The 12,621-nt window shown below is 38.6% G+C and overlaps 1 protein-coding gene across 5 annotated transcripts in view; it reads right to left on the bottom strand.

The window, feature by feature from the left end:
- Window positions 1-12,621, bottom strand: part of CCDC15 (coiled-coil domain containing 15) — a 61,611-nt gene that overhangs the window by 34,962 nt on the left and 14,028 nt on the right. For 2 of the 5 annotated variants that reach the window (XM_049713923.1, XM_049713922.1), the window contains exons 6-12: window positions 9,714-9,836; window positions 8,953-9,456; window positions 8,250-8,372; window positions 7,888-8,010; window positions 5,951-6,025; window positions 5,520-5,642; window positions 4,914-5,036 (exon numbers count right to left, since the gene is read on the bottom strand). In XM_049713923.1, coding sequence (XP_049569880.1) covers window positions 4,914-5,036; window positions 5,520-5,642; window positions 5,951-6,025; window positions 7,888-8,010; window positions 8,250-8,372; window positions 8,953-9,456; window positions 9,714-9,836 — 1,194 coding nt within the window. The remainder of the gene's footprint in view (window positions 1-4,913; window positions 5,037-5,519; window positions 5,643-5,950; window positions 6,026-7,887; window positions 8,011-8,249; window positions 8,373-8,952; window positions 9,457-9,713; window positions 9,837-12,621) is intronic. The other 3 variants (XM_049713925.1, XM_033407419.2, XM_049713924.1) reach the window with 2 other exon arrangements.

Genomic DNA, 12,621 nt, shown 5'->3' with positions numbered 1-12,621 from the left:
GGATCAGGCAATGGTTTCTTAGATATGACACCAAAAGCACAAGCCATGAAAAAATAAGTAACCTGGACTTCAAAATTAAAAATTTCTGTGCTGCAAAGGAAAGGAAACCACCAAGAAAGTGAAAAGACAACCCACAGGATAGGAGAAAACATCTGCAAATCACAAAACAGATTTGAATATATTAAGAATCCAGTAGAATATATTAAGAACTCATATAACTCAATACTTAGAAGATAAATAATCCAATTACAAGTTGCACAGAGGATTTAATAATTTTCCAAAGAAGATATACATATGGCCAATAAGCATGTGAAGACATGCTCATCATTAATCATCAAGTAAATGTAAACCAAAACCACAGTGAGATACGACTTCACACCCGTTAAGAGAACTATAATTAAAAAGGCAGACAATGACAAGTGTTGGTGAGGATGCGGAGAAATTGGAACCCTCATAATACTGCCAATGAGAATGAAAAATAGCGCAGCCACTTTGGAAACCAGTTTGGCAGTTCCTCAAAGGTTAAGCATATGATTACCATAAGTCTCAGCAATTCCCCTCCTAGGTATATACCCAAGGGAAATGGAAACACATATCACAGAAAAACTTATAAACAAATGTTCATAGCAGCATTATTCATGACAGTCAAGAAGTGGAAACAATCCAAATGTCCATCAGCTGATGAATGGATAAATAAAACGTGCTATATGAATATAATGGAATATTATCCAATGAATAGGAATGAAGTACTACTACATGCTACAAGGTCAATGAACTTTGAAAACATTACGCTAAGTGAAAGAAGTCAGTGACAAAAGGCCATTCCACGATCCCATTTATATAAAATTTATATTAAAAAAGGCAACTCTATAGAGACAGAAAGTAGATTAGTGGTTGCCTAGGGCTGGGGATGGGGGTGAGGGGAAAAAGGGAGCGAGTGGCTGCTAATGGGTGTATGTATGACTTTTGGGGAGTGATGAAAATATTCTAAAACCGATTGTGGCAAAGTCTGCACAACCCTTTGAATATAGTAAAAACACTGAATTGTACACTTTAAATGGGTTACTTGTATGGTATATAAAGTAGTCAATCCTCATTATTTGAATACTCCTGTATTATTTGTGAATTTGCCTATTCGTTAAAATGTATTTGTTATCACAAAATGAATACTCGCAGTGCTTTTGTGGTCACTTGCAGACAGGCACAGAGCTGTGAAAAATCTGAATCGTCAGTTTTACACATTGCAAGCTGAGGTCGAACACGGTGATGCTCTGCCTTTGGGCCTTCATACTGTAAACAAGTATCCTTTTCAAGGTACATTTGGTGCAAAGGTTTTTGCATTTTTGTGCTTTTTTTGTTGATTTTGCTGTTTAAAACATCCCTCAAGCACAGTGCTGAAGCACTACCTAGTGTTCTTAAGCATAAGAAGGCTGTGATGTGCCTTATGGAGAAAATATTTACATATATTAGATAAGCTTCGTTCAGGCACAAGCTGTAGTGACACTGGCCCTGACTACAATGTTAATGAATCAACAACACACATTAAATAAGGTGTCTTCAAACAGAAATTCACACAAAACAGTTGAGCAATGAATGGTTCAGTAGTCACTAAAATTCAGTGTTTACGGCAACTTTATAGAACATAACTACTATGAATAAAGAGAATTGATTGTATATTTCAATAAGGCTGTTATTTTTAAAGTTATTTGTTATAGAGAAAATCTGAAAACAATACATAGCAATAGGCTAATGGTGGTTATCTCTGGAATTTGGGGTTTTTTTTCTTTTTGTTTATTTGTATTTACTTTTGCTATAATAAAAATGAAATTTTCTGCTTTCAAAAAAGTAAGAAAAACTGGACTTCCAGCACTGGCCAAGGAGTAAGCCCACTCTGAGCCTCTCTCTCTCACTGATTGTAACTAAAAATTCCAGGAAATGTGGCCCCTGGTATCTGGAGAGTATATGGGGTGGGTATCCTCAAGAGGAGTGAGTTCAGAACTCTACTTAATACTCTGTAATGACCTGTATGGGAACAGAATCTAAAAAAAGAGTAGATATGTGTATATGTATAACTGATTCACTTTGCTGTATAGCAGAAACTAATACATTATAAAATACATTATAAATCAACTATACTCCAATAAAAATTAATTTTAAAAAAATGCATGAGGGCTTCCTTGGTGGTGCAGTGGTTGGGAGTCCGCCTGCCGATGCGGGAGACAAGGGTTCGTGCCCCGGTCCAGGAAGATCCCACATGCCGCGGAGCGGCTGGGCCCGTGAGACATGGCCGATAAGCCTGCGTGTCCGGAGCCTGTGCTCCGCAACGGGAGAGGCCACAACAGTGAGAAGCCCGCATACCGCAAAAAAAAAAAAGATGCATGAGTTAGAAAAGTGGATTCCTTAATTCTGTGTATGAACTGGCACACATCCCAGAATTACCCCTGAGCTGTGCATGCATGGGATGGACTTAAAGAAGTATAATGAAGGCTTTGAGACCTGAACTAACATTGGAGCCACTGTTCACAGAAGATGAGAAAGAACGTATAATCTGAATTTAACCAGGTTGACTGCTTGCCAAAACAAACAAAAATATGCAACATTATTCAGAGGATTTTAATAGAAACCTGTCTCACAATATAATATTCAAAATTGGACCCAGAAGAAAAGATGGCAAGAGAATCCAGAATATGGATCCAAAGAAAGACATCTCTTCCTCTGAGATTAGTAGGAACAGGTAAGAATGGCAAAAAAGTAAATGGTCAAGGGAGTTATTGCATGATGGCTTCTACTTTTTCTTTTATCGAAAGTCTGAGAGTATGGGGGGGTGCAGCAGGAACTTTAAGGAGTATTTAAGGGTTAGAATGATCAGTGTGGGCCATAGGTGAGGGAGCGGACAAGTGGCAAGTAAGGAAAAAGCTAGGCAGCACTGGGGACCCAGCTGTGACTATAAACCGTAAGGATGAATGTGTATAAACCTACACCATTAAAGAGCTTTTTTCCAATAAGGCTGGATTATTTGGGAGCCTAAAAGGTGAAAGGACTGATCCAGGGTTGAGGATTTTCAGGGCTGGTATGGCAGAAGGACAAGAAGAAGAGGTTCTGACTACCAAAGCTGCACCCTCAATTAAACAGTCAGGATTAGGTACCCCTCTTCTGTGCTCAGCTAATGCCCTATGCATCCTGTACCACTAATTATGTTGCTTCAGAATTATCGCTTATTTGTCAGTCTCTCTTCTTTAGACTGTCTGTAATTTGAGTGCTCTGTCTTGTTCATAGTTACATCTTTGATATTTAGAACCTAAACAATGGCTAACATCAAACAGGTGCTCAATAAGTGTTTGATTGACTAATTCTTTCTAAACAAATTTAGCAAGAAACCAGCAGGTACCAGGCACCATGTTAAATGCTGTCCACACTCCAGTAAACAAAACAAGTGTGGTGCCTCTCCTCATAAAGCTTATAGACTAGTGGAAGTCATGTAAATAAGTAAATAATTACAAACTGTCTTGTTTATGGAGAAGGAAACAAACAGAATGCAGGGACAGAGGAAAAACAGAAGAGGGTTGCCGTATGGAGCATAAGCTCTAAAAGATACAAATGCATTCACCAAATGGCGTGAGCAGTGACGTAATGGTAGTAAAAATATTTTAGGCTGCAGCGATACCCCTGATGTAATCTAAATAGGTCAGAATAGTCTAATATATTACGGCATAAAAGTAGACATTACACTTCTTGCCACTACTATGGATCTTAACTGTATCTGCGAAGCAATCCTAAGTTTCTCTATCCATAAAACAAGGATAATAATAGTATCCATCTCCCAGGGTAATTGTGAGAGTTAAATGAGACAATGGATACAAAGTTTTAGAACCATTTTGGCTATGGTAAATGCTTAATGAATTTAAGCTGTTAGTCTTAATAATATTAATAACGTTAATCTTGATAAGGTGGTCAGAGCAGTCTTTTCTAAAAAGGTGACATTTAAGCTGAAACGTGAAGGATGAGAAGGGACCAGCTTTGTGAAGAAAAAAGAGAAGACTATCCAAGCAGAGGGGTAAAAAAAGCAAAAGAGCTGAAGTAGAAAAGGGCCTGGCATAGTTCAGGATATGTAAACGGCGATGCAGAAGAAAACATGACAGCCTTCCCTTAGACCAATCTTAAGAGACCCAAACCAAAAATAACAAAGGACCTGCAGTTTAGTCCTAAAAACCTCAGCCCAAATCCATAATTCTGCCTTTATGCCTCCTTTTCTTTCTGCTCACTTAAAAGAGCCAAGAGGAAATTTCTCTTTATCTCTTTCATATATTCTAACAACACTGGTTGCCTGAAGGCTCTGTCTTTAAAATAACATGAAACCACAAGTCAGAAATTATCCAGACAATGGTAAAATTCTAGTGGGAATAAACTAGACTTCAGTTAAGTCATAGAAAAATCTTAGTAGGCCAGTGTACTGTGACATTTTCTTGAAAAACTATAGATCTTAAATCAATACACCAAAACTTAGGCAATATAACCCTAACAAGCTCCAGCCCAAATTCTGGATAGTTTCTTTCTTGGTGATCCTACCTTATGCTCTACCAGGTTACTGATGGAGATCTAGTCCTGGCTGTTGGTGAAAGATCCTCCCTCCCCCTCCCCCCAGAAACCACTTATTTCTTTCCCTCTCACACCATAGAAGACTAGGGCCACCAGAAATACACCTTTAATAAAAGAACATACATGTAAAAAATACAATTTTTCCAATAGGCAACAAGCGCTCCTGACAATACCCTAGGCTTCGGTGAGTAATCTTAGGTTTTACACACTATGAAATAAACCCAGAATCGGCGTTTTGCTCAGCCTTACTGCTCCCAGCTCAGTAGGACCCACACCCTATCTAAACTCCAGGGTTCATACTCTACAGTTTGGTTTACCTGTCTGCTGCTGGGAGCCTCTCTCTGGTGCTTGGGTGGAAGATGCTGACGGCCAGCCGGAAGTAAACCTGCTTGCCATCTTTCAGCTGTTCCAGCAGATGGTTGCCGTATGGAGCGTAAGCTCTAAAAGATACAAATGCATTCCCCAAATGGCGTGAGCAGTGACGTAATGGTAGTAAAAATACTTTAGGCTGCAGCGATACCCCTGATGTAATCTAAATAGGTCAGAATAGTCTAATATATTACGGCATAAAAGTAGACATTACACTTCTTGCCACTACTACTGGATCTTAACTGTATCTGCGAAGCAATCCTAAGTTTCTCCATCCATAAAACAAGGATAATAATAGTATCCATCTCCCAGGGTAATTGTGAGAGTTAAATGAGACAATGGATACAAAGTTTTAGAACCATTTTGGCTATGGTAAATGCTTAATGAATTTAAGCTGTTAGTCTTAATAATATTAATAACATTATTGATAATATTAATAAGAGATAACACTATCAACATCATCGTTGTTGTTGGTAGCATAGCTCTGGCAAGTCTATATCAAACTCTAACTAACTGACTTTCTGCTGCTTACACTTTACTATACTCTGCTCTACCTGCTCTCTGGTGGAGCCTGGATCCTGGATTTCATGTAAAACATATTCATGGTGCTCCAGAAATAACTCCTTTCTCCATCTCTCATCTGTCATATTATGTGAGGCCTGCCCACAGTTCCTGTGCTAAAAGAAAACAAACACTGAACATCAATTGTCCAAGCGGTAGCGTCATGCCAGGGCAATAGTAAAAGCTTTAGTGAAGAGGCCAGAAGTAGTTTTAACAGGGCAGAATGGTCACAGAACAGGAGGACATTATATCTTTGCCCATTGTTATTGACCTTAACACTAAACCCCTGAAACAGTTACTACTTTGCCCTGTCAATCTTGAACCAAAACCTAAGGAATTTACTCTCTGTTACTTACTTCTCCCTATATTCTGCTTTACTTATTCTCTGGGAGAGGCTAGGTCTTGAATACCAGGTGAAACATACCGATGGCACTTCAGAAGCAACTCGTCTTTCAACCTCCCATTTCTCAAAAGATGAGGGCTGCTTGATACACTTGTTCTAAAGGAATAACAAAACACAAAACTAATTGTCTAAGCAAAAATTATAGGTTAGTGACAATACTGTACACTTCAGTGACAACTCTGAAATAATGATACCAGGGGAGGGTAATATAACAATTAGAGGTGTGCATGTGTGTGTTTAATATAAAATATCCAAACATACATAAAAGTGGGGAAAAAATTAGTAAAATAAGTCCCAAGATACCTATCACCCAGCACCGACAATTAGCAACATCATGTTTTTTGTTTTTGTTTTTTCTCTTAATTTTTATTGGAGTATGGTTGATTTTACAAGGTTGTATTAGTTTCAGGTGTACAGCAAAGTGAGTCAGTTATACATACATCCACTCTTGTTTAGATTCTTTTCCCATATAGGCCATTACAGAATATTGAGTAGAGTTCCCTGTGCTATACAGTAGGTCCTTATTAGTTATCTATTTTATATATAGTAGTGTGATATGTCAATCCCAATTTCCCAATTTGTCCCTCCCAGCAACATCATGTTTTTTCATCCATCTCTTCTCCCACTTTCTTTCCTGGAGTATTTTGAAGCAAATCCCAGATTATTCTGGCACTTTTTTTCTTTTGCATTTTTTGCATGGGGCAACTCTTTATTCAACAACACATTTGGAAGAAGATAAGGCAACAAGGCAATATTTTTATAATGTTGCTAGCATTTTCTCAGGTAAAGCCAGGAAAAAAGCTGTGTCATTTCCCAAAGTACTCCTACTCGATGTCCCCAATAACTCCATGCATAAATACTAGAAGTGGTGAAGTCTAGGATGTTTTGAGTGGCAAACAGCTTGTTTTTTCCTTCATCATAACTGGTTTGCAAATTTGATGTCTGGCTTTGGTGTACTGCCTCAGATGGCCAAGAGTAGAATTCCTTCAGTATGTATAAGACTAAATGTCAAAAGGCAAATTTGCTGAAGGACTTGAGTTTAAGAAGAACAATTTACGGATAACCAATAAACTTTATATAAAACCTATCTCTTATTTAACCCAAATGACAGAGGTATGCTTCCTCACCTGGTCTCTTTAGATCTGGCACATTCTGAAATAAATGAAGACATCATACTCTTAGCCTAACTCTAGAAGCTTTAATTCTATGTAGTCTACATACTAGCTAGCTTGGCAAGCTCCAGCCCAAATCTTAAGAAATTTCATCTGTTACTCTTTTAGAAAGTAGACAGCGCTCTCACTGTATTCTGCTCTACCTGTTCTCTAGGGGAGTCTTGGTCTTGCATTTTAGGTTTAACATTCTGATGACACCCCAGAGTCAATTCATCTCTCTCTCTCTCTTCTCTCATAAAAGATGACAGTTGCTTCAGAAACATGTTCGAAAGAAACAACAAAAACAGAAAACAAGTCGTCTAACCAGGGCAACATGCTAACCTTAATACTCTAGGCTTCAGTGAGAACTCCAGGGAAATGGCACCAGATGAGGCTATTCTGATACATTTTGGTTTGAACGAGGATGTTATACTTTTACCCCAACTCTAGAGATCTTAATTTTTAATCCCCAAACATGTACAGAATAGTCTGACAACCCCCCCCCCAAATTTTAAGTAATTTAGGATCTGCTAATTCTTCCTATAATATTCACGTAAGGGCAGTATGCTTGTGGTAATAATGTGGGCTTCAGCAAAAGTTATAGCATAATCTTAGTAAATTAGAATAGTCTGATTCCACAATAAGAATATGAATGTGATTTATCATCCTTCTGAATGACAGAACTGATCTGACTGATACAGTTCACTGAACAAGGATCTGATTCTATATTTCACATTACCAGTTGTTGAAAATGTATGAAATCCAGCTACTTTATTTCCTCTCTATCTCTTTCTGATTGTGCTCTACCTGATCTCTGATGAAGGCCTGGTCCTGAAGTTTAGGAGGCAGATACTGATAACCTGCCAGAGAAAAGTCTTCTCTCCCTTTCTCATTTGTCATATCACAATATGACTCCTTGAAGCGTACCTTCTAAGAGAGAAGAAAACATAAAGTGTAAATTGTTCAGTGGGAGTAACATGATAGCAATAATATTCTAGGCTCTATTGGGAGCCTTACAGTAATTTTTTCAACTCCAGATAATGTGAAACATTATGGAATAAAACAGAAAACCATACTTTTTGAAATCTAGCTAAGAACAATCTTGGAAAGTTCCAAACTAAACCCAAACAATGCAGTTCCTGATGGTCCCTCTCCTTTTTCTGCTCTACCTTGCCGTTGATGAAGGCCTGATCTTGATGCCTGTGTAGAAGATCTTGATGGACATCCAGAGGAAGCACCTCTTCCCGACTCCTACCTATCAAAACTGATGCTGGCGGCTTCAAATTTGCTTTCTAAAAAAGAACAAATATAAAATAGCAATTGTTCAGTTAAGAAAGACAGGTTAATCAATAATACTTTAGGTTGCACTGAGAATTCAGGAGTTAACTGAGGTCAGAGTTTAATTGAACATCTTATAGAATGAATTAACACACTATACTCTATTCTCCATAAACCCAGCCACAACCCTAAGTAATTTACTTCCTGTAGATCCCTTTCTTCTTCCTCTTGGTCTACCTGATCTCTGGTGGAGGGCTGACCTTGGAACCTGGGTAAAAAATACTGTTGGACACTTGTGGGCCACTCTTTTTTCCCATCTTTCAGCTCTCAAAACAGATGACGGCTGCAAGAAATACTTTCCCTAATGAAGAAAATTGTTTAAAAAGCAAATTGTCCAGACAGGGGTAATATGCTGCTGACAATATTTTAACACTTAATAAGAACCCTGGACATTTATTTGATAAATCAATCAGTGAACTATTTTGTTCCAACTATGGCTCTCCAAATCAGCTGCAATATAGTCCTTGCAAATCCCACTACAAGCCTTAAAGAGCTTATTTCTTTTTGTTATATCTCCTTTCCACTCTATTTCACCTGATCTCTGGGTAGAAAATCCTGGTCCTGGCATTTGGGTTGAACATTCTGGTCTTTGAGAAGAACATGCTGGTCTGTGGGTAGAAAATCCTGGTCCTGGCATTTGGGTAGAACATTCTGGTCTTTGGGAAGAATATGCTGGTCTGTGGGTAGAAAAGCCTGGTTTTGGAGTAGAAAATCTTGGACTTCCAAAACAATATTCCCATCTTCTAGTTCAACACTCTGATCTTTCAGCATAACACTCTGAGTTTTGGTCTTAACAGCCTGGGCTTTGGGCTCAACAGCTTGGCCTTCCAGCTTGATATCCTGGGTACCGAGCCTCAGCTCAACACTCTGGGCTTCCAGCTCAACACTGCAGACGCCTGTCAAATCACCCTGGGTTTGCAGCAGGTCACCTGGGGCTTCTGGAAGATAATCCTGGGCTTCTGGCAGAACATCCTGATGTAACTGCTTTACCTCTTCCTCTTCCATCACAGCAAATAATGGATTTTTGAATCGTACTTTCTAAAAGTGAACATAAACATCAAATATAGAATGCCAAGCAGCAGCAACACTGGGTTTTCTGCGAGATTCCTAAAATAATCTTAAAAGGATACGGTAGTCAAACAAATTACTAAAATAAAATGCAAAATTACAGTCTTTGCTCAACTCAATAGAACCTAAATCTACAGTCTCAAACCAGTACAAGAATACTGGCATCTCTAGTCCAAATCATAATTACTTTAATTTCTATTATACTATCTCCTTTCACTCTGCTTTACCTGAACTGTGCTGAAAGGTATATCCTTGTCTTCAAAAAGGAGATCCTGCTGGTCCCCCCAAGACAAATTCTTTTTCCCTTTCTTATCTATCATAATAGATGAAGATTCCTCAGTGTCAGGTTCCTAAAGAACAAACAAACAAAAATGGAAAAGAAAAAAAAAAAACCAACCAAATGTATCTGTTACAGGTAGAAACAAGAATGCATGCAAAAGCATTAAGTTAGAACTCTTCCTCACACCATATATAAAAATTAACTCAAAATGGATTAAAGACCTAAATATGAGAGATAAAATTATAAATTCTTAGAAGACATAGGATTAAGCAATGGCTTAATAGATACTGCACCAAAAGCACAGCAGCAAAAGAAAAACAGATAAATTAGACTATACCAAAACTAAAAATTTTGTGCTGCAAATGATAGCATTAAGAAAGTTAAATGACAACCCAGAGAATGGGAGAAAATACTTGCAATCAAGTATCTGATAAGAGACTTGCATTCATATAAAGAATTCTTATAACTTGATAATAAAAAGACAACTCAATTTAAAAACGGCACTACATTTGAATACAGATTTTCTCCACGAGAGATATATAAGTGGGCAATAAGCACATGAAAAGATATTCAAGATGATTAGTCACTGGGAAAATACAAATCAAAAGTATGGAGAGATCCCACTTCACACCCACTAAGGTGGCTATAAAAAAGATGGGCAATAACAAGTTTTGAAGACGATGTGGAGAAAATGGAACCCTCATACATTGTTGATGGAAAACACCTTGGCAGGGGCTTCCCTGGTGGCACAGTGGATAAGAATCTGCCTGCCAATGCAGGAGACAGAGGTTCGATCCCTGATCTGGGAAGATCCCACATGCCGTGGAGCAACTAAGCCTGTGCACCACAACTATTGAGCCTGTGCTCTAGAGCCCGCGAGCCACAGCTACTGAAGCCCGCGTGCCTAGAGCCTGTGCTCCGCAACAAGAGAAACCACCTCAATGAGAAGCCTGCGCACCACAACAAAGAGTAGCCCCCGCTCACCGCAACTAGAGAAAAGCCCAAGTACGGTGATGACGATCCAACACAGCCAAAATTAATTTTAACATTAATTAATTTTTTAAAATTAAAAAAAAAACCACCTTGGCAGTTCCTCAAAATATTAAACATAGAGTTAACATGACCCAGAAATTCCACAACCAGAGAAATGAATGTCCATACAAAAACATGTAAAAACTGCTTATAGCACAATTATTCATAAAAGCTAAGAAATGGAAACACAAATGTCTATCAACTGATGAACAGATATACTAAGTGTGACATACTGATGTACTGATACATGCTACAATGTGGACGAACTTTGAATACATTATGCAAAGTGAAAGAAGCCAGTCACAAAAGACGCCATATTATATTATCCCATTTATATGAAATGCCCAGAATAAGCAAATCTACAGAGACAGAAAGTAGTTTAGTGGTTGCTTAGTACTGGGGGTAGGGACAGGGAGGGACTGGGGAGTGACAGTTAACAGGTACGGGGTTTCTTTCAGGGGTGAAGAAAATCTTCTAAATTAGATTGTGGTGACAGTTGCACAACCCTGTGAATATACCAAAAACCTCTGAACTGTACACTTTAAGTGGGTGAATTGTGTGGTATGTGAATTATAGCTTAATAGAACTGTTAGGAAAAAAAAACTATTGGGCATTATAATCTTAATACTTAAACCCATCCTTAATTAGCTGTGGATAGTTCTAACAAGGCATCTTTTTTCCTCTACTCTTTACATTTCCCTACCTGATCTTCCATAAATTTCTGGTAATCTACAAGAGTTAAAAGACCTTGATGGGGCTTCCCTGGTGGCGCAGTGGTTGAGAGTCCGCCTGCCAATGCAGGGGACACGGGTTTGTGCCCCGGTCCGGGAGGATCCCACATACTGCGGAGCGGCTGGGCCCGTGAGCCGTGGCCGCTGAGCCTGCACGTCCGGAGTCTGCGCGTCTGGAGCCTGTGCTTCACAACGGGAGAGGCCACAGCAGTGAGAGGCCCGCGTACCACAAAAAAAAAAAAAAAAAAAAAAAAAAAAAGACCTTGATGGACCTCAAAGAGCATTTCTCCTCTTATCCCTATATTTATCCTGGTGAATGATGGTTTCCTACAAAGTGCTTTCTGAAAAAAAAGAAAAATTAATACAAATATAAATGGTCTAGAGAAAGCAATATGCTCATGACACTAAGCTGAGTTTTTGTGAAAGATCTGGAGCAATCCTAGCAGGTTATGGTAGTCTAATACAGAATATTGAGTTCTATTTCAAGTATACAAACAAGTCACTTACATATCAAACACATGGAAGTGAAATTCCTGGTAGGAGAATTTTTTTTTTAACATCTTTATTGGAGTATAATTGCTTTACATTGTTGTGTTAGTTTCTGCTGTATAACAAAGTGAATCAGCTATACATATACATATATCCCCGTATCCACTCCCTCTTGCGTCTCCCTCCCACCCTCCCTATCCCACCCCTCTAGGTGGTCACAAAGCACGGAGCTGATCCTGGTAGGAGAATATTTTAACTTTATAAATGATAATTTGCCCCTATCCTAGCCAGTAACAATTTCAGAAGGCTTACAATTTTGTCTTGGTGATCTAACAGTGGGCAAGGCAAATATATCTCTTCTACGTTTATCTCTAAATCTGGAACAACCAGATGTCAGTCAAAATAAGTCTAACAAGAATACGAAACCAGAGTTCAACTGGGTTATAGACTGTTCTCCTTTCTGACTGGCAGCTTCCTCCTTCACACAACTGAATGGATAGAAAACTGTTCAGATTTGAGGGAAAGACTACGTACTTGATAAGAAAAGTTTCACTAATTTCTTAGATCATTCTCAATTATATGGAGTAGATTTGTTTGTGATGT

Source organism: Orcinus orca, chromosome 8 (genome assembly GCF_937001465.1).
Source record: "Orcinus orca chromosome 8, mOrcOrc1.1, whole genome shotgun sequence".
NCBI classification, from domain to species: domain Eukaryota; kingdom Metazoa; phylum Chordata; class Mammalia; order Artiodactyla; family Delphinidae; genus Orcinus; species Orcinus orca.
Note: the sequence above shows the minus strand (reverse complement) of the source record. Positions and strands in the feature narration are given on the sequence as shown.